General features: G+C 45.1%; 1 protein-coding gene across 1 annotated transcript in view; it reads left to right on the top strand.

Annotated features, from left to right (window-relative positions):
- Positions 1-25,868, top strand: part of LOC138566722 (cyclin-dependent kinase-like 1) — a 274,738-nt gene that overhangs the window by 194,639 nt on the left and 54,231 nt on the right. Inside the window, exons 5-7 of the mRNA XM_069644326.1 lie at positions 3,655-3,745; positions 7,016-7,216; positions 20,165-20,247. Of these exons, the coding sequence (XP_069500427.1) occupies positions 3,655-3,745; positions 7,016-7,216; positions 20,165-20,247 (375 nt within the window). The remainder of the gene's footprint in view (positions 1-3,654; positions 3,746-7,015; positions 7,217-20,164; positions 20,248-25,868) is intronic.

Consider the following 25,868-nt stretch of genomic DNA (forward strand, 5'->3'; position numbering starts at 1 on the left):
ATCAGGATGTCCCTTTTGAGCTTCTTCCTGCCAGATTTAGTGAGAGGGATAGGATAGTCGATAGAAAAGCAGTTAGAAAAGATAGGTGAGACAGAGAGCACCATGGGGAGAGCACAGAGGAAAGAGGGGTGGGTGGGGGGATAGGGTGAGGGGAGCCCAGGCAGGGGAGGAGGAGGAGAGATCGCGCAGGGAGGTGGGCAGACAGGAGATCGGCACATTGGGGGGGACACAAAAGGGAGGGAGGCACAACAAAGAACAAGAACAACAGACCTACAAATCAGATGCAGTACAGAACCATCAGAAGAAAAAGAGAACAGGGAACCTAGAAGTAGAGAATGCAGATGTAGTACAGAACCAAGGCAAAACACAAAGCACAACATGGAACCTGAAAGTAAAGAATAGAAATGCAATACAGCGCCAAAAGCAAAACACAGAGGTCAGCAGGGAAACTAGAAGTGAAGAATTCAGGAAATTGCAATGTGATGCAACAAACCGTGGATAGCAACACAATTTCAAGAAACGTAGAGCTTAAACACAAAGTCAATACAGTCAACAAGGCACAGAACACAACGGTAACCTAGAAGAAGAATGCAGGCAATGCAAAGCAGGGCTCAAGTCGAGGGTACACGCGGGTGGACCTAATCCCCCCCTTTTTTCAGAGGTCCCCCTACTTTTATTTAGAGGGCATCTTGATATGCTTATTTCTGCTGACACCACAGTCAATTGGTATGTTAATGAGTGCCCCCACTTTTCTTTTTAGGACTTGACCCCTGATGCAAAGTAATGCCAGAAAAACAGTGGAGTGCGAGGACGAGTCCCAGATTTCTCTGGCTTGGCAGAACAATTTGTTTTTGGCTACACTTTGGTTTAATGTGCATGCCTATTTAATAGTATTAACTAAATTGATAATTATCAGTTGTAATGCTGAAACTGTTCCTCTTCTATGTTCTCCAATCCCCCAAACTCCCACACACACCTCTCGCACCAACACACCTCACACGTCTCACCAATTCCCCATCACAACTTGCAATCCTGAACCTCTCACTCCATCATACAAATGATTACGTGCTATGTCAAACTGTCAAGTCACAATTTGCACTCCCCCCACCCTGCCAAACTCCAAATCCTACTCCCAGTTCACACCTTACACTCTGCAATTCCTCCCGCAATATACAGTCCTTCATTCTTTTGTGCTTCTTCTGCATCTTGCATCCTTTCTCCCCTTCTATCGCACTCTTCACTCATCCTTTTTCCCAATCTGCAGCTCACTGCCTCTTTCCAGCCAACCGCTTTCTGGCCCACTGCTCCCCCTGACCACACGCTCCCTCTACTTTCTGTACCTCCACTCGCTATCAGATTTCTGGGCCACCGTATGACTGCTTCCTCTGCTCTCTTGTGAACCGCCTCCTCCTCTGACCCACTGCTTTCCCTCTGCTTTCTTGCCTATCACATCACATCTCACCCATCACTCTCCCTCTCTCTCCTTTCCCTCTCATAGTGTGACCATTTTTTTAAAATGTAGATTTTGATCATGATCCTCAAAAAATGGGGCATTTAAAAATAGAGCAGAGGATATGCTATTTTTAAATAACCCATTTTTGGAAATGAGCAGGTCACCTTATTCTCAAAGGTGACCTGCGCATTTCCACGCGGCTGAGCTGTAGCGGAAATTGTGCGCTGGCCAGCTGCCTTGAATAGGGTTCTGGGTTGTTTGACCGAAGTGTAATTATTTGCGGCGGAATTGACCGTAGTCAATTTTGCTGCGAATAGATTTGCTCTTCAGCCAAACAACCCAAAATGTACCCTTCACCACCACCTCACCCCCTCCCCTACTTAACTGCGTGGTCGCTGCCGCTTCCCCTGCATCCCTGCGGTGTCAGATCCGTCCCTCCAACGCAGGTCGGATCCGATGCCGAAGGGTCGGTTTTTTTTTGTTGTTTTCAGTTTTCGGACCTCCACCTCCAATTTTGAGGAAGCGGGTGACACCTCTGCAACCCCTGCTCCACATGTTCTGTATTTATAAAAATGAACTGAATGGTACTGGCAAAATAGGTCAAATTGTACCATTTGATCGATTTTTGGCAGTCAAAATGGTTAGTACCTTGAATAGAAGCGCTCTCCCGACAGTGTTCTGCAAGCTTCCAGCGCCTTTTACAGGAAAATGTGACCCAAAAAACGCATTTCTATCCTGTTTGAGGAACAGAAATGCAAACGACATAGCAGCGGTTCGTACCTAAAACCTAAAAAAAATGCATGGCAGGGTCAAGAAAGACCCTGTCGTGCATGGGCACGCCCATCTCCAGTGCGGTACGGTTGCCTACAATTTCTGCACATTTAAAAGTGCATCTTGCTTAGTAATTTAGGATGTGCTTTTAAATTGGCAGAAACGCTCCCTGATTTGCCATGGAAGCTGGCATGCAGAAATACCAATGAAAATATATTTGAAGAAAAAGGCCATCTGAATGGGCGCGCATATAAAATCCACAAGGGACACCTGAATGGGCACATTTTAACAAAATGTGCCCATTCAGGTGTCTCTTGGGGATTGGGCTGCTCTTTTTTTGGGCGCAAGTGATGAGATGCGTTAGTGCATTTCATTTCTTGAGTTAAAAAGTTTTGAGAATCTGGCACCCGGAGTATTTCTTTCTTTTTTTTTAAATGGTAGTTTTTGCATTTTATTTGTTGCAAAAACTGTTGTTTTTGTGCAAAACGCACGTTTTCACTGCATTTTGTGCAAAACGGCTGTTTTCGCTGCATTTTGCGGAATTGCAAAATCACTATAAGCTGCTGGGTCTGACAATAGATCGAAGAGAGAAGGACTAAGATGCGGAAGGAAGGGAAACGCAGGAGGGGGGAACAGGATGCAGGGACCTACAATGCAAGGGGGCGCACACAGCTAGAGAAGCAAGTGAACGCACGCGGCCAAGTTGTGGGATATGTTTTTGAGCACAGCAAAATACAATTCACCCAGATTCGATTTCCTAGAAGGGGAGAAAGGCTGCGTTTTTGAGCACAGCACAATACAACACACCCAGATTCATGAAATCACAACAATTTAAATGCTTGTTTAAAAGATCTGTGTGCAACCTGCAGTTCCAAGTTTACATCCTTGCAGGTCCGGGAAATGCCTCAGCCTTTCATTTTTCCAAGGTCGATACATTGAGTGTTCTTATGTTGCATAATAAGAACACCTACAATCACAACATTTAGAAGTGGAAGAAACCCCAGGAACCTCTATGTAAAAATGCGATATGCTAAACTACAACACATTCATAATTAACAAAAAAAATACTTAGGCCATTGAATTTAAAATGGATCTTTAATGTAGCTGCATCGTCTCTCAATGGTGGTAGGCAGACACAATTGTCTTGGCCAATGCGTTTCGGATCATGGAAGGTCCTTCATCAGGGCAATGTCTGTAAACAATACAAATAATCTACAATCAAATAATAATAGACCAAAATCACCCTGAGAGTAAAACGCATTCCCATAGATTTTACTCTCTGTGCACACCTAGGCCCTAGAAATGACCCTCCCCATGGTTGGCCATATAATGCGGAATTAGGCTCATTTGGATTTTGTTTTATATTGTATAGTGATCTCAATGAAGTATTGCATTGTATGGAAATGTTGCTAACTGCACTGTCTCCACAGTGTATCCACCGAGATGTGAAACCTGAAAATATCCTGCTCACTAAACGAGGCATTGTGAAGCTCTGTGACTTTGGATTTGCGACCATGTTCAGTACGTATGAAAGCACTATGAAGCAAAGGAGCCTGGGAATTGTTGGCTATAAGCAGGTTGGATGAAGCTGGGAGGGAGGTGTTAAGATGGATGAACGGATGGATGAAAAGAGATAGCTATGCATGGACCCACCTACACCTAACCTCCTTTTAAACAGTGTGTGAATCAATCGGGGGTCAAGTAAAAAGTGGGGTGACTCATTAACATACCAATTGAATGTGGCGTCACCAGAAATTAGCATATCAAGGTGCCCTCTGAAAAAGTGGGGGGGCTCCTGATGAAGGTGGGGGGCTCTGTCCACCCGCATGTACCGTCGACTTGAGCCATGGTGTAAATCGCCCTCACTTAGAGTGCCCCATGAAGAAAATAGGGAGCACTGACAGCGCTAACCTGAGGTGCCAAACAAGAGAGGGGTACTCCAGATGTAGCTGACCTCTGACAATACATTTAAGCAGCCATTTTAAACTCCCCGTCAATTATAATATGAAAGTGTCCTCACATGCCATAAAAAGGAGGTATACATGAATACATTCTAATTGACAGAGGGCGTGGACATACACCCAGGGGTGTTTACTAGCTCTGAAGCAGCGATCTAAGCAGGGGGAAAAGTGATTACAGGAATACCTGGAGAAAAAGACAGATGTTTAGTGCTTTGCAGAGAAGCGAATACTCGGAGGTGGAACTGAGGTAGAAAGGACGTGCATTCCAGAGAGATGGAGCCAAAACAGAAACTGAGCGGCCTCTGGTCTAGTTTCTTTAGAAGATGTGCCTTGCGTCTACTATGGTTCATATGACACAGTTGAGTACATTTGTTTTGCCCTTCTGGATTACTAGAAATAGAGCATGGACTACTTTAGGAAAGACGATTTTTGAGCTAATTCAATGTATGCATTTGGGAAAAACTAGCTAATGGAATTTCCCAGTCGGAGGCTAATTGGCTGAAGCCCCGCTATGCAAACCTTGGTACTGCCCCTTTATTGGGAACTCTGTTTGGGACCTTTGCATAAACAATTCCAGTCAGCCAACACAAATTTTGTATAATACTGAGGTATTGGAAAGAGCGAGGTTGGCTGGTACTATCACTCCGAAATGTGGACAGCGATGAAAGTCTAGCAGCTGTATTTGAAATCACTACAATGTCCTAACAATACATAGAGGCTCCAATAAGTCTTTCTTTGAGTCTGTGTGAGGAACATGCAACACTGACACTGTTTTCCAATTATGTGCTTTTGGAACCTTCACGTTAATACGCCTTTGAAAATAACAGCAGCCATTTTAGGAAACTGCAGGGGTTCGCTTTAAGACTGCCAGGCCTTAACTTAATAGTTACATGTGAAGAGTATTTTTTAGTATGAAACTTTCAGGAAGAAATGGGTGCTATTTTGAACACGTTATGTGATCCTGGTCCTCCAGGAGTGTTTATGATCTTTTAGATAAGGCCTTTCTTCAGCCAAGGAAGTTTAAAATGCTCCTTTTTTAATTTTTTTGAAAATGCACTGTCCTGTGGCTTTCACTATAATGATCATTTCATCCTGCACCATTTTATGAAGAGATCTGCGTGACTTTGAAGGCCAATGCTTTGCTCCATCTTTGCATAGTATCTTCAGTTCGTCCAACAGAATTTATCAAAACCAAAGGCAGCACTACTTTAGTGCTCTAAAGCACCAACGCCATCTCTTTGGCGGGGCCCCGCTACGGAACTCTGATTGTATGTACATGACCATCAAAAGGGTTTAACAATTCATCCCCCAGAAACAATAGTGTGAGCCTGCTGACACTAATGCGATTAATAGCATACAAACCAGTTGAATAGGAACTATCTATGGGGGTTGTGAAAAGCCACTTCGGTATCAGTGCAAGTTCCTCTGAAGATAGCCTAACCAGCCATCTGTCTGTTCGATAATTATCAGTCCACACCATGACCAGAGATGCCCAAATTCGCCAGGTGATACACTCAGGCTTTTCTTGAGGTATTCTCCTCCTTGAGGCACTGTTCCTTAATCAGTAACCCATCCAATCACAGATTCAGAGATCTGCATGTGCATGTGAGGGACTCATTCCCATAAAGTGTAGAGGAGGTCCCAACTGGCCACATTCCGTAACTGGTCTTCCACACCGATATCCCTAATTACCTGTCACTCAAACTTGCGTCAACCCTTTATTACAGGAGTGTCGAGGACAGTTCTGCTACCAGCTGTGAAGAATGGGTCACTGCAGGGCTGACAGGCTGACCAGTGAAAGGGCATTGTTTTCACTGACAAACAAGGACAGAGGGACATGTAACCCTCAGCTTGCCAGAAGCCGCTCCCAGGGAGCAAACACATTCATCAACTTGACCCAAATTAAGCAGGGGCTAGAAGGGCAGCTTTCCAAATGCAGATGCATGACCATTTATGACAGTGGCAATATGCTCTCAGGGGTGGTGCATCACATGCACAGGTTCAACACCCAATCACTGAACAGACTCTATTTCCAGTGCCTTCAGGAATGCAACTTGGGTTCGGTGGCAGAAAATGCAGCATTTCTTTCCATTTCCTCTGTCTCTGTTGCACTCCTCCTCCTCTCACCCTCTTAGTTGTCTGATGTAGCATTCTTCCAAGGAGCATGGAATGAATCGCCAATAAATCAATGCTTCCAGGAACCCCTTTATACATCCCTCTGGCAGCCCCTCTTCCTATCTGTGTATCCCTCTGTCCGCCCCCAACTAAATAAATTGGACAAAAGTAAGACTGGGCAAATGGTTGATGGACTGCAGAGTGGTAGATGGATCTTCATAGGAGAAGTTGTTTGGCTTGGACAAGGAGCTTGGCTAACAGAGGATCCGTATAAGAAGGAATAGCAACAGTGTAGGTGAACAGGAACCACAGTGAAATTGACCTTCAAGGAACTTAGTGATCGTGAAGGTAGCAGATGGTAGAAGGCACCGGGTGGCGGATGAGTGATAGATCACAGGATGGAAGGATAGTTCCAAGACAGATGGTAAAACAAAGAGAGTTGGACTGTTGTATTCATAAAGAAATGTATCACCATGAGGAATGAATTGATGGTTGGGTGTATGGATTGAATGGGTGTTAGATGAATGAAAGTGAGGGAGCTTGCATTTGATTTGGGTTGGTAAACGGGTGAATGGTGGTTTGAACTCTTAATGTTAATACGTTAGGGAAATGGGAAGCATGGCCAGGATGACTGTGGGTGAACAGGATAGGATATTAAGCAGTGAGCGGCTGACAGATGAAGCAGCTGACCCTATTTTTCACCACCTATTTGCAGCTGGCCCTGATGCCTATTACACAGACTACGTGGCCACACGCTGGTACCGGGCTCCGGAGCTTCTGGTTGGGGACACCCAATATGGTCCCCCGGTGGATGTCTGGGCCATTGGATGTGTACTGGCAGAGCTGATCTCCGGGAACCCGCTGTGGCCAGGGCGCTCTGATGTAGACCAGCTCTACCTCATCAGGAAAACACTTGGTAAGCATCCCAAAACTTTTCCCTATCCTCGTTACAGTTCTGCCAGTGTGGTAAAAGTGGTGGTAATACCGTAACCGGTACTTTTACTGCACTGGCAAAACACACATTTGCCGGTGGGGGCACTGATTTACCTCCATGCAAATGCCGGAATTACCGGCACCATTAATTCCAGTGCTGGTATTTTCGTCAATCCCCTCTGAGGAATTACTTACCTTACTGGCACTCGGAATCTGCCAGAAATTCTGGCAGACCGAGTGCCGGTATTGGTCAATCCGTTTGTTTGTATCCTGCCGGTAATAGCGACGGGATACCACAAAACTTGTAATGAACCTCAGGAAGATCTACTGCATTGCATTGATACTCTGTTGCACTGTGAGAGCACACATGTATATTGGATTGCACAAGTGGAAAGGATTGGTTTATTTATTTTGTTTATTGTTTATTTATATAGCGCTTATACACAGGTGAAGTGCTTCAAAGCGCTACAAGGCGGGAAGGTAACAAGGGAATACAGTAATCATTCTTATGCCTTGAAGATTCTGAATGATCTAAACAGAAAAACTAGCATACCAAGTGCATGAAGTGGCACAGTTGAGAACAAGCTCGGGAGGGGGCGTGTAAAGACGGTGGGGAGGCATGACAGGCGAACTAACTGGTCCTAGTACATTTAGGTCATGCATACGTACTGATGGAGGTGCAGAGACGGGGAGGTGTCTGAGGGGAGGGGGGGACAAAGAGTCCGGTCCAGCAGGGCCCTGGGTTTAGTGCAGAGAGGTTGCCCCGGTGAAGGAGCGTAAGCTGAAAGTGCAGTAATGTTGAACAAAGTGCAGCGGCCCGGAGGCTTGTCATTTAATCTGATGCTTCTATGGGTACACAAAAGCACAATCCCTTTAGTGACAGCAAACGTTCCCTACAATGAAGGTAAAGAAGAAGGAAGAGTGAGAAAGAGATGGAGCGAGAATGGGATAGGGAAGAGATGTAAAGCAGGATTGGGGGATAAGAATGGAAATGTATGGATATCGAAAATAATCTAGTAATAATAGAAATTCATTGCGATTGGTGGAGGGAGAGGTGGAGAGAAGAGGCTCGAGTTGCCTTGAGTGAGCATTGAAGGCGTATATGGCTGGCTCAAGAGAGAGATCGAAGGCTAGTTACATGGGTGATAGCTCACGTATGTTGAATTAAGGGGAGGGGCAGATGGTTTAAGGGTTGCCTTGGTGGAAGTATGTGGGATTGGTCTCCCAAACACTGCAGATGCAAAGAAGGAGGGCGCCTTGCCGTCCAGGGCCTTAGCCATGAATCTCTGCAGCAAATAATGTGAAAATAATGTGAACCCACTCTTTTCGGTATTCTTTCTGTACTCCCTGCTCCAGGCCTGGAAGGTCTTTGAGGCAATGCATTTACTGCAGTAACTGGATTCTGTAATGAGACATCTCTATTAGGCAGGGTGAGTGGCTCACAGGGGTGGCATTCAGGCTAAAGTTTACAGCTTCAGGATTTGGCTTCTGTATGGAAAGTCAGTAGGGTATTTCACTTTGTCTAAACCTATGAGGTGACCATCTCAGACGTATCAGCAACTGAATGTTTTCCAGAAACTTTCCTCACTTGGATGTTTATAGCCAAACCCAGTAAAACCCACAAAAAGTACATGAACACAGTCAATATAACACATAGACGACAGACCGAAAACTATATTGTATTCACGCTTCATAAAAGTAGTAAAGTAAAGCAAGGCAAGAACGTGCCCTTTCTGAAAGTCTAGTTCCCTCGGATGAATCAAGACTCCCTAATCTTACTCAGTTCTTGTTCCGTGCTACGGACCACAAGTCCCACAATGCATTGTGTTTAGTTCCATTTTGGAGGGTTATGTGGAAAAATCAGTGTTCAGACTGCGAGGTAGCAAATTCAAAACAAAGTAAAAATGCACAGGTGCAGAATGTGTTCATGAAATGTCAGACTGGACAAATAAAATATGTGCGCACTGTGAGTAACTGGTCTACCTTGCTCTGTCTGCATGCGATCGTCGTTGGTACTATTGCCCTAGGCTCTTCCGCTTTGGGTCGTTCAGCCAGGCACCAGAATGATGTATGGTTCCGCTTTCTGTATTGTGCAGCGCCCTCAAGGCAGTTCCGTGCAGGGACCTTCCTCTGCCTCTCTCCTTTTTAGTTTTTCTATTAGGTGTCAAGGGACACACAACTTGTCGGTGTTTGGTTAGCTACCCAACCTGACTGCCCGTGCCAATCTATATGGCCATTCTGTGAACTGTAAGGTTCTTGGTTTTGGTGATTGAGCGCAGAACTGGACTGAGATCTTTCGGCTATATCTTGGGAGTTGCTGCTGCCGAGGTGACACCGTATAGCAGAACCTCTATCTTGCCAGGGATTGTATTGTATTGTATTGTAGTAGTCATTCATATAGCGCCTTTTCCGTTTGTATGGCCTCCAAGGCCTTTGTGGCAGGGACACTGTCTGGGACCGAACTCCATGTATGGGAACGTTCTGAGGAGGCTTAAAATGCACCTGTGCATTTGGCCAAGATTAGGACTTAGGCGGGCTGGCTAGGCTCCAGTAAGCAACCCAAGAGGTCAGGCACCTGGGCGGGTGCTAGGGGAGGTCACGGCAGATCACTAGTGCAGAAGACTCAATATGTAGCCAACTGCACCGAATTGGCCATAGTCATAGCTGCATTCTAGAGTGCATGGGTGGATTAAAGACGGCATAGGACTATCTTAACTCGGACAGCAGCCCAGGCATGAAGCGAAGTAGACTGGCCTGAGAGCAATCTTTGTGGATTCTGAGCAGTGTGTCATGCACATATATATTATAGTCAATTTCAAACTGGTTTAACATATCAGGCAGGGTCCTAGTGTAAACGCTGAACTACTACGGAGTAAGGGGAGCCCTAGGGCACTCTGCAAGATGCCCAAAAAGCCTGTGTGGTGAATTACCCCCAACTGACCTTGGCAGACAGATTATTAAAAGATAATTTGATCTGTTTAGAGCAATAACCCTGATACCCAGGTAGGATACTAGACTTGACAGCAGCATGATATGATCCACAGTGTCATACTCTGTCGAGAGAGGTCTAAAAGGGTGATTGATGCCCATGAGCCAAGTTCTTTTGAATATCTTCTCCGCTGTCCATGAAAGAGGTTTCCCTGGATCTCTCTGATATGAAACCAGACGGTGTCTCATGGAACAGGCCCAGGCATTTGTTATGTCCCTGCAACTTGCAACTCTCGATAGGCTTTGCTTCGAAAGGCAGGAAGGAGCTAGGGCAGAAGTTGATTGAGGAGGGACTAATCACAGATTTGTTCAGGGAAGTGCAGAGGATTCATATAGTTCAAGATATGTTGCACAGTGCGATAGGTAGTTTTTCTAGAGACAACATAAGCGATTTTGTCAGGTGAGTAGAGCAAGGGTATGCTGGGTCTCTCAACTGCTTGATTTTCTTGATGATGGTCAGTGGAGCCTCCCAGGGTTTTATGTCAAAATGTCACCAGGAATATGTAGTCATGTGAAAAGGTCATTAGCAAAAAGTAGTTTTCAAAATGTAATAATTTGTACAAGCAAGGTAAAGTAGCCACTGATAAGGTCGTTGAAAAACGCTATTGCTGAACTTATAGCATTAGAAGCATGTGACACTAACAATGCCCCAACCCTCTAATTAAAAACAGGTGATCACCAGCACTCCAGAATTACCCAATCCCTAACTCTAACTACAACTGTTATTCTATTCTGAACCCTTAGGATTTCTCCAAACCTGCACCCCAACGCGTGTTTTTTACATGCAACTCAATACAAAACACCAAATAAATAAATAGAACTTTAAAACTGACCCTAACTCCAATCGCTTCACCAGCCCTTCACAAAATGCATCGCCTTTACCCTGGCTCCATTCCTTGCTCTAATGCTAACCCTAGCCACCCCCTCAAACACTTACTGTAACCCTTACCCTACCCCAACCTCTAGGTTTATCCTAACCCCCTATCCTCCCTATACCCTTCTTTAACAGTAACCCAAACCTTTACTCTGTTAACCCTAGCCTTACCATAACCCCTAACCTAATGCTTTCCCTGACCCTTGCTCTCCCCTAACCAGACCCCAACATCACCAGGCCTCCACAACAATTCTGACCCTAACCCTCACCCTAATGCTAACCAGAATATTCCTTCCAACCCTAACACCTAGCCTCACCCTAACCCCTGTCCTAACCCTAAACCAGACAATAGCAAGCACTTCACACCCTCCTTTACCCTGAAACTTACCCTAACAGCATTCCTTTTTGGCTCCTCCCCCACTGCATTTTAGTTGGCAACATTTTCACTTGATACCCTTCCTAGGATAGCTTCTTGCATTCCTCGAAAACTAAGTTGGGCCCCGGCTGAGAGTTCTGCTCATGGCTCTTTCCGGAGATTGAGTTCCTATAGAGCTAAATTTGGTGAGAAACAAATTGGCCATCTTAACCATAGCATCTTGCGTTGGCTTCCATTGGATGGATTTTTGGGTAGTTTGATACATTCCTTGTAGATGAGAAAGAGTTGTTTAGAATTGTTTGATTGTGGTACTGGTACATAAAGGCAGCCTTTTCTACTTAACTGTGTTACAGCAGGCTTTGGTGCGGTGGTTACATTTCTGTTTGCCTTCTTGCATTTGGCGTTGATCCATATGCGCTCCACTTTGCGGCCTTTATGTTTCAGCATGGCAATATTTAAGCCAAACCATTTGTTTTTCTTCTTTTCTGCTGACTTGGGGCAGTTGGACAGCGGGTGGGACAGTGTGTCCACGGTTTCGTTAATGGCACTTTTGAAGTTGGTCAACATAGTTTCAGGGTCCTAATTTGGGATGTACTAGGTTGCACAACAGGAGGAGGAGTCATGCATAGGGTGCTGCCATTGAAAACCCTTCATCCTGAGTTAAAGAAGCAAAGAGTAATCTACTCCTTCGCACTAGTAGAAGTGTACTGAAAAAAGTAGTGGAACTGCATTCTCGGCAGTGTACAGGGTAGTAAGGTTGAGCCGGAAAAAGAGCAAGAGAGCTGTGATGTGCTGTTGGCAGCCTCAGTTTGGTTAACACTGTTTGCTGAGCTTAGGTGTGCTTTTCGGTTGGTAGGGGTCATGTGTTGTTGTGCGAGGCTATGTGTGTTATGTTTTGATGTTGCGATGTAGTGAAGTGCATGCGGTTTGTAGTGCTTTGGAGGTGTGGTTGTGTTTGTGTAGAGTGTAAGTGTTGTATGCAGAGGGAAGAGATTGTTTAGTGGGGTTGGCTAGTAGCATCGCTATTTAGAGGCGAACATGCTAGTCTTCAGAATCCTGTCTAGATGTGTTGCAAGCTGACATTCACAATTCTGTCTAGATGTGACGCGAGCTAATCTTTACAATTCTATTTGTATGTGACATAAGCTAGTATTACAAGTCTGTCTAGATGTGATGCTATGCTAATCTTTGCAATTCTGTCTAGATGTGACATGAGCTAGTATTACAATTCTGTCTAGATGTGACGCAATGCTAATCTTTACAATTCTGTGTAGATGTCATTCGGGCTAAGCTTCACAATTCCGTCTCAATATGATGCAAGCTAGCATTACAGTTCTGTCTAGATGTGACACAATGCTAATCTTCACAATTCTGTTTAGATGTGACCTGAGCTATTATTACAATTTTCTTTAGACGTGATGGAGGCTAATCTTCACAATTCTGTCTGGGTAAGAAGCAGCCCGCTATTATAGTTCTGTCTAGATATGACGCAATGCTAATCTTTGCAATTCTGTCTAGATGTGGTGCAAGCTGACATTCCCAAATCTGTCTAGATGCAACACCAGCTAATCTTTAAAATTCTATCAATGTGTGGTGCAAGATGACATTCACAATTCTATGTTGATGTGATGCAAACTGACATTCATAATTCTGTCTAGGTTTGATGCAAGCTAGTATTACAGCTCTGTCTAGATATAAAACAAGCTCACCTTCACAATTATCTCTGGATATGATGCAAGCTGGTATTATAGATTTGTCTAGATATAATGCTGGTTAACCTTCACAATTCTGTCTAGAAATGACGCCCGCTAGTATTATGGTTCATTCTAGATATAACGCAAGCTAATATTCACAATTCGGTCTAGATATGACGCAAGCTAGGATTACAGTTCTGTCTATATATGACAGAATGCTAATCTTCACAATTCTATCTAATTGTGATGCTGGCTCATATCTGCAATTTTATGTGGACTAGCTAGCACAGGGTATAGTCTACCTAGTTGTGAGATATTGCTCTCTAATAGCTATCTTGATGTGAGAGATCTGGCATAATCAGCCTATCTGGCACAAACAGGGTAAATGTGAAATGGTGCTATCTGGCGCAATCAGGCTAGATGTGAAATCCAGCTATCTTGCACAATCTGGCTATCTGGAACAATGAGGCTAAATGTGAAATGCTGCTATCTGGCACAATCAGGCTAGCTGGCACAATTTGGCTAAATGCAAAATGGTGCTATCTTGCACAACCAGGCTGTCTGGTACAGTCAGGTTATCTGGCACAATCAGGCTCAATTTTATGTTATGTTAAAGGATATTTATACTGCACACTATCAACACCTGGAGTGGTCCTGGGTACTCTGGTGGATCTGAAAGTTAAGAGGGCAGGATGGTTGGTGGGTCTAGCGGGATAAAGGTAGAGCGAGATTAGTGGTGTTCTTTTGACAGCTTCATTTCGGTTAGTGCCTGAGCATGGGTGCGGTTTTCGGATCCGTGAGCTCCCATGTGCTGTTGTGCGATACTATGTGTGGTTTGTTTTGTTGTAGCAGGGTAGTGAAGTGGTTATGGTTTGAGGTGCAGGAGAGTGGTTGTGTTTGTTTAGCGTTTGAGAGGCATGTGCTAAGAGTTGAGGTTTTAGTGGTTGCGTTAGTGGGTTAGCTCATGCTTTCAGGTGTCTGTTTTGTGTTGCTTTCTATGGTCTTGATGTCTGTTGCAGCATTCCCCTGCGGTTCATTAACCCGGTTCTGCACGAGAAAGCGGCCTATATCTGAGGCTGTCTAGTGCTCCGTGGGAGGGTCAGGAGGTGAGGGCCTCCCCCACCCAGGTTTGAGATTGCAATGCTTATCAGTTGTTTTTTGGTCGTGAGAGTGCTCTGTCGAGCATCATCTCCCTTTGTTCTCAGGGGGTGGTCCCCCTTTCTATGAGTCGGGTGTTAGTTAGTATTTAATCTTTCTTCATCCCTAGCAGCGGTCTCGTCCCTTGGATTTAGCCTGGCGAGGGGGGTTGGCTTTGGAGGTGCCAGATTCGTTTTGGATCTGTGGCGAAGAACCAGGTTTTTAGTAGTTTCCTGAATTTTAGGTGGTCTTTTGTATTTCGGATGTCTGTCGGGAAGGTAAACCATGTTTTTGCTGCCAGGTGAGAGAAGGAGGATCCCCCTAGCTTTTTCTTTGTGTAAGGTTTTGGTTCAGGGCGGATATCGTTCCTGTCTCAGGAGGATAACACAGGGGCAACGTGCTTGCCTGGGAAGCAAGGCAACACAGAGCAACACTGGTTCAATCCCAGGGTCCGCGCTTAGAAACCTATGGGTATTAAGCGTGTTATACATAACCTATCATATCATGATCTGAGTGTTCTGCTTGGTGGAATATTGTTATTTACTTTTGCAGGATTTCTGCTCCTTTGCCGTTGATTGCTCTGTATGTTATGCACATTGTTTTAAATTTGATTCGTGGTTTGACTGGAAGCCAGTGTAACATCTTTTGTGCTGGGGTGATGTGGTGTCTTCGTGATAGTTTGAGGAGGAGTCTGGCCGCAGCGTTTTGGATACATTGCAGTTTCTTCAGTGGGTGTTCTGGCATTCCGAGGTCGAGGCTGTTGGCGTAGTCAATTCTTGACATGATGAGGGCGATGATTGTCAGTGTCTTATGGGTGAAGGACAGGAATGGTAGGATTCTTTTTACCGAGTGTAGGAGAAAAAACATTTCTTGATTATTGCATTTACTTGTGGTTCTAATGTTAGCACATTGTCCATTTGGATTCCCAGGTTTTTGACTATTTTTCAATGGTGTGGGTGCTGTTCCTAGTTCTGTGGGCCATGGGACATAGTTGTTATTTTCCAGGTTTTTGGATACAATCATGATTTCTGTCTTGCCTGGGTTGAGTTTTAGGCTGTTTGTGTTCATCCAGTCGTAGAGTTCTTTGAGACATTCTCCCAGCGTTGTGTTCTCTTCTTGTATATCTTCGATTTTATAGATGATTTGTGCGTAGTTGTAGCACATAAGATTGTTTTTTTAATGAACTTGATTAGCGGAGCCAGGTCGATGTTGAAGAACATTGGGGCTAGGGATGATCCTTGTGGTACTCCAGTCGGTGTCCAGTGGAGTGGATTTGAAAAGTTTTATCCAGACAGTTTCAGTTCTATTTGTTAGGAATGATTGTATCCAGAGTAGGGCTAAGTCTGTTATTCCTATTTCTTCTATTCTCTTGATGAGTATGTCATGGTTGACTGTGACGAAAGCTGCAGAGAGGACGAGTAGAATCAGGGCAGAGTTTGTGCCGTAGTCCCCGTTTGTCTTTAAGTCATCCCAGATGGATAGGAGTGCTGTTTCTCTTCCCCTTGTGGGGCTAAAGCCGACTTGCGCTTGGTCCAGCAGCTGGTGTTTTTCTACGTGTTCTTGTGTTAGTTTGTAGGTGTAGGTTTCTAGTAGTTTTGCTGGGTAGGGAATGTTTGAAATCGGTCTGTAGTTGGAGAGGTCTTCCACATCTCCTCCCATATCCTTGAGTAGTGGTTTGATGTGCGCCGATTTGAATGATGGCTGTACTTTCCCTGTTGCGAATGACATTTTAAAAAGGCTTCTGTAGTATTCCAGTGGTGCGCCCTGTATGAGGATGGATTTGTAAATTTCTGTGGGCAGGGGTCCATGAGCGATCCTGCTTTATTGCTATGTCTTACCAGCTTGACAAATGTCTCTACTGGTATTTGTGGGTTTATGCTGTGGTTCCTTTTTTGGCGGGATCGGTTGTGCATTTGGGTTGACCAGTCTGCTTTGTATAATTTGATGGATATCCTTGATTTTAATTTTGTAGTGGTCTGCTAGGTCGTTGCATAGTTTCTGGTAAGGTACTGGAGTGTTGTTGCATCCCGGTGGGATTCTCATTTCATTTATGATGTTGAACAGTTCTTTTTGGGTGTTGACATCTGCGGTGATTCTGCTGGCGTAGTGTTTCTTTTTGGCTTTTTTAATTTCTTTTTTGTAATATCGGATCTTGTTGTTGGAATTTTGCTCTCTTTGGTTGTATTCTTTCCTCTGTTTCAGTTCAAGTTTCTTTTTGTTCCTTTTGATGGTGCTGAGCATTGGGGTAAACCATTTTCCCATTGCTGTCTTTTGTGATGGGGTGAAAGGTTTTTCAGGGGAGACGGCGTTCATTGTTTCAGCGATCCATTTATGAAGTAGCTCTATTTTTCCGTCGAGGTCAGCTTTGTCCAGATTAGTGGTAGTTGGTTTTGTGAGTTCAATTTGTTCTGTTAAATTGCTCGCTTCGATGGTTTTCCAATTCCTTTTTGTTATAGTTGAGAGTTTATAGGGCTGCTTGGCTGCTTTAGTTGGTAGCATGATAACCAACAGGATGATGAGGTGGTTGCTCCAGAGTATCTGTATTGGTGGTGCGGTGGCAATAAGATTTTTGTTGGCGAAGATTGCGTCAAGTGTGTGTCACTCTCTGTGTATTGCTCCCTTGACCAATTGCCATAGTTTCATGGTTTTTAGTTGTTCGATTAGCAATTTTTGTGTATTTGCGTTTTCTTCTTCAAACCAGACGTTGAAGCCCCACAAGGATTATCAGATGTTCATGTTGGATGGCTATGTTGGTGATGGCTTCTGCGAAGTTGTTGACGAAAGTTGCATCATATGTCGGTGATCTGTAAATCAGTATGAATTTTATGTTTGTTTTTGGGTTTACTTTCAGGAGAAAGACCATGGACTTTTGATGTTTAGTGGTTTGTTTGTTTTTATTTTCAGGTGTTCCTTGAAAGCTATTGCAAGACCTCCTCCTTTTTTTCCTTTTCTGTTTAACTGTGTGCACTTGAAGGTGTCGGGTAGACAGCTGTGGAGTGTGATTTTGTAGTTGTCATCCAGCCATGTTTCTGTGATGAATAGGACGTTGATGCCGTCGTCACATCAGGCTAAATGTGAAATGCTTCTATCTGGCACAATTAGGCTATCTGGCACAATCAGGCTAAATGTGAAATTCTGCTATCTAGCACAATGAGGCTTTCTGTAACAATAAGGCCATCTGGTACAATTAGGCTATCTGGCACAATCAGGCTAAATGTGAAATGCTGCTATCTGGCACAATTAGGTTAAGTGCAAAGTTATAAGGTGGGTTTGGGTTAGACAGTTTAGGGGTGGGCAATAATGGCTGCACCCCCTGCCCGTAACCGCACTTACTCAGTCAGTGGCTGCTGGGTGATGGTTGCAGGCCCCACAGGCTAACACGGTCTGGAGCTGCTTCTTCCACTAGCGCTGCCCTTTGCCTTGAGGTCCTTCGCCGAGAGGTGGCTGCCCTACGAGTGTTGAAGATGAGATGTTCCAAGTCACATGGTAGGTCCAAGGGCCAATCGGCAGGCCGTGAGCAGGGGAGGGAAGCGCAAAGGACGGAGGAGGGGGTAGGGAAACAGGCACCGAGGGCGCAATGGGTTTAAAATTGCCTCAGAGCAAACGATTTTCGTTTACCTCTTACCCTCTTTGCCGGTCCAATGCATAGTGCAACATGTGACAAGGAGTTGCGGCTGGGGCATTACAATAGTCTAAGTGACTAGTAACTAAGGCTCCTATTAAAACTTTACAGTTGCACAAGGACATGAAAGGACACATCATCTGTATAGAATGGTGAATATGGTCATAAAAAGTAGAGGAATGATAAACAGATCAAAATGTAAGTAGTGGAACAACACTCCCAACTGTTCCAGGTCACTTCAATCAATGCTCCTCCCTGGTGCAGTATACCATGTATTCCTTATTCAATGAATCCAAATTAAAAAATCACCCCTAGAGCAATCTTTGTAAATTGGCATTTTAATTCCATGAAATGTTGCCAAAACGTACTTAACATCTTCTTTGCGCTTTTTCAAGTGAATTCATATTTGATCTAAAATATATCTATCACATGTTCTTTTTTAATCATTGTAACAGTTCCCCCTATAGGGCATTCCGGACAGGTGAAGGGATGACTCAGAGTATTGTGCCTCCCGAGCTAGTAGAGGTATTGGAAAAAACCCTTGGCCACCGTTTCTACCGGTCATCATAATTTAGCAAGGGACTGTTACATGGGTGCTTACTATAGCCCCCCTCCCCCGTTGAGTCAGCAACATCTAAAACCCCCATAACGCACCCATAGCTCCTTTCAGTAAATTGTGAACCCCCATGGCACGCACACACAGACTAAGCTCTATTTAGTCAAGGATCCAGCACCTCACATTAATTCTGGGTTTCAGCGCAAGCTGCTGCCGTTGGGCGGCCACTATGGGGGAAACGGTCGGGCTTAAACCTCAGAGGAGAAAAATGCATAAATCAGTACTTTAAAGCACTACAGCAGTGTTCTCTAGGATAAAAAAAACCTATTCTTCCGGTGCCATAAAAAGAAAGGCTTGTGCTAAGGCACACTTTGCCCTGGTGCGAAACTGCCTTGAAATCATAGACTTTGCACTGTACTGTAAAAGGGAAAGAGAGGATCCACACAGAGCTGTTAACAGAAAGGAGCCATTTCCATTTGTTTTCATACCCGCAGCATTGATAAAATAAATCACTGGGAGTGGGGTTGGCGCAGGGCAGAGTCTGTGTAGAGGAACATAGGCAGAGACAGTCTCAATTGAAATGTGCACCTTGTTTCCAAAAGTAGCATGAGCAAATGCTGCCTCTAACGGCACAATCCATTGCAAGAGGTAGTGGGTCTGTTGCTCGAATAGCAACTGGTCAAATTTCATGTTGAGGGTTAGTCAATATTGGTGGAGGTGCGGTGTGTCCCCCCACACCTACGCATTCTGTGATTTAAAAAAGTTGATAAAAACAATTTGGGAAATACAATTTGACAATTTTGACCCCCTCACTGAACAGACTTTCTTCAAAATCAGCCTGGCACATGAGATGTGTGATCAGAGTAAAGGACTCCTGGTGGTTGGACGCCATGCTACTATATACTGTTGCTGTTGGATTTCTCGTCTGATGTGAACGATTGGGAAGGGGTACTAAGAATCTTGATGTGTTCTCCCAGCTGTGGCGACCTATTGCGAAGGAACATACGCAGAAGAAGTGGCAGGGGACAGGTCACCATCGGTAGTGTCCACTGACAACTGTATGGCAAAATATTGCTGGGGCCCTGTTGATTGAGGGGTTTGCCAGGATCGTACCCTGGTTCCTAATCCATTTGGTACACCAGGAAGACGCTAAACTTAGCGCCTGCTGATATCACACAGAACAACGGGCACCTGAACACATATGTGCTTTAAAAGGTCAGTCTATATCACACTGACCTACTCATCTCTACTGTTCATCACAGTACAACCCTACCGTTCATGTTGCGGCCAGGTCATGCGGGTGCAGTTGCTTCGTACCCCGTTGCATCACAACGATGATAAGCAGCAGCGACTCAGAAGGCTGTGTGTAGATACACTGAGGCCAATATAGTGCAGATATGTGTTGGTGAGATGGCTCATTCGGCTGATAAGGAGGGCAATGTGTATACATATTGCTTTCAAGCCCTGGCCTAGTTATTAGGAGAGTCAAATGTGAGTTGCTGTAAACTCATTCAGTATATGTCTATTTAACATACAACTATTTAACAAACTGTGATTGCAAATGATAAAGAGTAGTAATTGTGATAACTGGAAGAATTCTATGGATGTGATCATATTGTTTTAAGCCTTACCGAATACATTTTGAACTGGTCTGAATATCGTTCTCTTACCCTTTCTTTGACAGGTGACCTCACTCTCCGGCACCAGCAGGTGTACAGCTCCAATCTATACTTCACTGGCGTCACAATCCCTGAACCCGATGTGTTGGTAAGAAGAGCTAACTGAATTGTTGGAGTTTAATCCAGGGCACCCGCACACTTGGAAGGTTAGAAGCCTTGTAGAATGTATAACTAGGTGTGCCCTTGCGAAATAGTTTGCAATCGTACTGGATGCAGGTCGTCCCTATTGCGCTCGAGTCCGCGTCATCGTTTTGTCATGAGCAGCTGTTGTTTGTTTTCATGAGAGGGTATATGCTCTTTGGTCTTTGCTGCTATGTTCATAGTTTCTTACAGTGGCCACTGTTGAATTTGTTTAATTGGAGGCGCGTAAACATTTCCTATAAATATGCTGGACCCACTGAGTGCTGTGAGGGAGCAAAAAACCTCCCAAGTGTGGTTGGAGGTAGGGTAGAGGGGAGGGGTTTCCCCTGAAAACTTGTAATTTAAAAAAAATGTAATAATGGGCTATATGGTGCATTTTGCAGCACACAGTTAACGGTTTTGTTACGTAGCACATGAATGAATCCAGTAGATGCCAAGTCACCAATAGTGCACAGAACCAATTTGAAATGCATTTTTATGTTGCCTTTGCCCACAATATATAAAAACTATTTGCATGCTGGCTGAACCCATACATCTCCATGTTGGCTGCGCCAATGTACGAGGGTATTCCCAAATAAGAACATACTTTACTCATGATGCCGTTAATGATGCTATAAGGAAACATGTCCTTTGTGGCTCAGACAATATATGCCAGTATACCCATATAAGTACATACTCCTAGTTGGACTTATGTAAGCCAGTATGGTCTTGTACGAAAACCCGTCATGTTATTTTTGTCCATAATAACTATAAAATGCCATACCACTGTAGGAAAACAAGTCCATACGGCCTACACCAAAATGCCCTCCCTATCCCCACATAACAGCACTCATCATGTTGGCCATGCGCGTACTGATATTTAAATTGTATACCAGTGTAAGAAAGCATGTCAGTGCTGGCTGCCATTGAGCCACTGTAGCCCTCCCTCTGATCGGAGGCTCATTCCTAGGACAGAAACACACATTCATTTGTGAATGCCCACACACAATATATTCACTATCTCATTTGCACATGTACTTATAAAACATATCTATCTTATTCACAAGTGTAACACTCTGTGTGACATGTGCACTAAAACACACACACGTTTTCCTCATTGATACACTCACCACAACATACACACTGACTGCACTCTCAATAACATGCAACATTACAGACACAAACCGTTGCATGCACGCATGCATACTTCCATACATGCACAGAAAAGTTTAAGATTTTCTCACCGCATCCTTGGACCCCAGACACTGCCTCACATGCTGCCATGATGGCCTTTCCGGCTCCTGTGCAAAACACAAAAAGGAACCCGGAAGTAGAAATGGCTTCATGGTTCTTCTCATGTGGAGGTGGAGTGGCCCCCATCTGAAGCCGCAAGTACTCTGAATGTGCAGGGAGATATAGGCGCACCCCTACACAAATTTGGCAATTCAATACACCAGCCAATAGACCATTCAAGGCTGGATAAGAAAATTGACCCCAGCCTACCATGGCCCATTGGGCATGCCGACTGGGGTACTTATGTCAAAGGGAAACCACATTTCCCTACAGAGTAAAGCCAACCCAGGAGTGTGTCCTCCGCTGCTGGCTGTGGCTTAGAGAGTGCTCAGTGTTTTCACTGGGCTCTCTTGCCTCCTCCATAATGGGTGGCAGATCAGCGCCATGTACCCCATTATGTATGCATCACACAGTGTGTAAGCCTAGGATATCCTCTTTGCAAAACATAAGTCAATTTGGGTGTTTTCATTCAAGTCTTGGGGCACCATTTTTCCTTTTATGGGTCAGATCTTTGTTATGTCCCTCCCATTGCTCTTTGAAAACCACGTGTGGCGGTTGACATCAAAAAGGAAATTAAAAACTTTCCTCTCATAAAATCTAAAGACCTCTTTCGTTGCCTCAGATCGCTTTCTCTCCTTAGCTGGCTCTGGCTATGATTACCTCATCGCCAGCGCAGTTATTGGAGACACCTTCATCTTAGCCTCTGCAACACCGCTTAGTTCCACAGCAGGTAGGCACAAGAGACCACGTGCAATAACGGGGTCTGGAGTGGAGTGTCGTCCCTTCCAGCGAAACTACTTCACCTGGGTATCGAAGTTCTGACTGCTCTCCTTCTTACAAGCCTCTTTATTCTTATGGGGTCATTTCCCTGCCTCCTTTCGTTATGGCTGCCCTCGCCCGAAGAGCAGAGCATAAGTGAAGGTTGCAAAGAGTGGAAGAAAAAAGTCAGAAGTGGAAAGATCCAGCTCTTTTCTCCTCGCAGACATTCCAAGGACCTCTTATCACTGCACCTGCAATGCGCTCCAACTCCCTTTCCAGTTCGTCCTTTAGTGGACAATACCATAACTATTCTCTGCAGTGAGTTCCTTCACTAATAATATTTGTGTGACCTTGCTTTGCCATCGCTACCAAGTTGTCTGTGTGTTTTGCTGAGCTCGCAAAGCCTGCCAACGGCCTATGCATTATTCGTCAGATGAAAAGTGAGTGTCCAAAAATGGCCATGAACCAGCAACATGTTGTTTTAGCGGATACACATGACAGATAACCAGAAGAAAACAAACTTTTGTTGAACTGTATTATAAGTTAAAAGGTGACCTGGGTTGCAGTGAGAGAAAGCCGAGAGGTCCAGCGAATAAACTAGTGACTTTTCGTGGAAGGCCAAGTGGGCCATGGTCCACGAAACAGACTGCATCCAAAGCCAGAGTGTTTTGCAAGGTCCAAGTGTGCCACCATACCCCGTGCTACAAAACGTGGGCAAGGGAGTGTGCTTAGCTATACTGACATTTCATTAGAACACTGATTTTTCCTTTTTGCCTTACCCATCCCATTTACACATTTATTGTATTAGAAAGACGGCAGGCATTAGGTTTATTAGTATGGGCCATTTTATTTTGACTTAGGACTTTATTTTCTTTTTGTTTGATGGTCGAGTATACTCCCATATTAGTTAACTTTTGTTGAACTGTATTATAAGTTAAAAGGTGACCTGGGGATCAGGGGTTTGTGGTCCGTGATGACTGAGAGGGGCTTTCCCAGGATGTAGATTCTAAAGTGTTTACAGCCCCATAGTATAGCTAGTGCTTCCTGCTCAATTTGAGAGTATCTTTTCTCTGTGTCAGTTAGGGCATTACTGGTGTATGCGATAGGCCGCATTTGTCCCTGAGAATCGGGTTGGAGCAATACTGCACCGAGCCCGACAGACCTAGCATCTACTACCAGCTCAGATTCTTTTTCCGGGTCGAAAAAAACCATTGTCTCATCACCTGTAAGCGCGGTGTTGATAGTGTTGAAGGCAGTTTATTACTTGTCAGACCAAGTTCACACTGTCTTTTTTTGTGAGGGCCTTCAAGGGCTCTGAGAGGGAGGCAAGGTTCTTGATAAATCTCCCACAATAGTTCACCATCCCTAGGAAGCTGCACACATCGGAGGTAGTGCCTGGGGGCCTGGCCTCTTGAATGTCCTTCACCTTTTGTGGGTCAGCTGAGATTCCTCCAGCGTGGAAAACAAATCCGAAGAACTCAATGCTCTCCTTTAAAACCTTGCATTTTTCGTGATGCAGGGTCAAACCTAAGTTACGGATCCGTTCCAACACCTTCTCCAGCCTGATCATATGGTCCGTTTGGGAAGTGGCATGTACCAGGATGTCATCGCTCAGTTTGATTACACCTTTGAGTCCAGCGAGAGCACCCCTGATAATATTTGGGAAAACGTCCGGCGCAGAGGAGATTCCAAAACATAGTCTTTTGTACTGATACAGGCCATTGTGGGTGGTAAACGTGGTGATGTATTTGGAATCTTATGTAACTCCAGCTGGTGGTATACCGACCGTAGGTCTAGTTTCAAGAAAAGCTTGGCACCCTGCAGCTCCCCCACCAAATCATCCAGCGTTGGCGTGAGGTGGCGCTTTCTCTTAATGGTGATATTGGGTAGCCACATGTCTACACAGCTGCGTACTGCCCCCGTTGGTTTTGTTTAGTCGTGACCACAATGGGAGACACCCATGGTGTAGGGCCCTCGACCTTCTCGATAATGTCTAGATCCACCAGGTTTTGAAGTTCTTGCTTGACCTGCTTTCAGAGGTGAAAGGGTATGCGTCTGTGCTTCAATGCGGTTGGGCGCACCGACTCGTCAATGTGCAGCCGGATTGGCTCTTCCTTTAGCTTTCCAACTCCTTTGAAAATGTCTGCAAAATGGTTGGTAAGGTCTTGGATGTCCGTTTTGCACACCGAGAGTGCGAAGTGTACTATGTCCAGCGCCTCAAATGCGGTGCAGCTCAAGAGCGAGTGTGGGCTAACACTGGTTACAAAGAATTTAGCTTTTATCGAGCGCCCTGCGTTTGAGATTGATGTCATGAATACCCCTTGGAGTGGGAGAGAGTGGTCGCCACCAAAAGAGTATATCTTCACTCTAGTGTCGGCCAAAACTGGTGGTCCAGGTAGAGCCTCGTAGTGCCGTGATGCCATCACGCACACGGATGCACCCGTGTCAATCAACACTCAGATGGGGGTGTCGCATGGATGGAGTCAATGTTCGAAATGAAGAATACCTTTTCATCATCTTCTTCCTCCTCAGCAATGTTTAGTTCCTGGAGCTCTTGTTCAACCGCAGCCACACTTCTCTGTCTGCGTATGCCAGCACTGTTGGGTCTGCTCAGACCTCGCGGGATGACCACTGGATTTGTAGCGTGGCACACCCTGGCAAAACGACCTCCGGTCCGACAGCGTCCACACACCCTCGTTTTTGTGGGACATTCACTGGAGTGCCGAAGGTTGTACCCACATTTCTGGCACTGTTGCGGTATGTCATTTTTCTTTTGGGTCAATCTCAGGCATTGGGATCCGCTGTTCGCTGTACGTCCGATGGCATAGGCTGCCTCACCCTTCCCTGGCTTGGCCGCTGCATCCATTTGAGCGGCCCGACTGTCGGCCAGCTGATAGGACCTGCCCATATCAAGGATCTGTGTCAGAGCATTTGATGTCACAGTTTTCCTGAACTGCAACCCTGAATGAGTTGATTTCGAATCATCCCCTCTTCATTCTCACTTGGCAGGTACTGGCCAGTTGATGCAGTCGGCCACAGAAATTATCCAGCGACTCGTCATCACGAAACAGTCAAAATCCAGGTTGGCTAGGGGTAAGAAATGTTCTTTTAGGGCATCTTTCACGGCCTGATACATGACAGCAGAGGAGTTTAGAGACTCAAAGATACGATGAACCTCGGAGCCAGCAGCATACAGTAGTGTTGCTACTTTTGCGTCATTATCGGTTTCACCTGTGGCTCTAAAGTACATCTCAAGTTTTTTGATCCACAACAGCCACCTCGGGCCTAGTTTTGATGGGGGTCCTGACAGGTCGAATTTCCGGCATGGGAGCCAGGTTACCTTGTTGCCGTGGCATCATCCTGACAGGAGGTTGCGCAGGAGGCTGCACGACGGCTTGGGCACCATCGCCAGGGCTACTCATTGCTGCAGACCGCACAAGCACCTCACACTAGGTGGAGGCCGCAAGCCCGCTGTGGTGTTGAACCAGAAGCTGGAGGCACAGCAGGCTTTCAGACAGTCCAGGGTGGACAATGTTG

Source organism: Ambystoma mexicanum, chromosome 2p, assembly GCF_040938575.1.
Source record: "Ambystoma mexicanum isolate Mex_15411 chromosome 2p, UKY_AmexF1_1, whole genome shotgun sequence".
In the NCBI taxonomy this organism is placed as follows: domain Eukaryota; kingdom Metazoa; phylum Chordata; class Amphibia; order Caudata; family Ambystomatidae; genus Ambystoma; species Ambystoma mexicanum.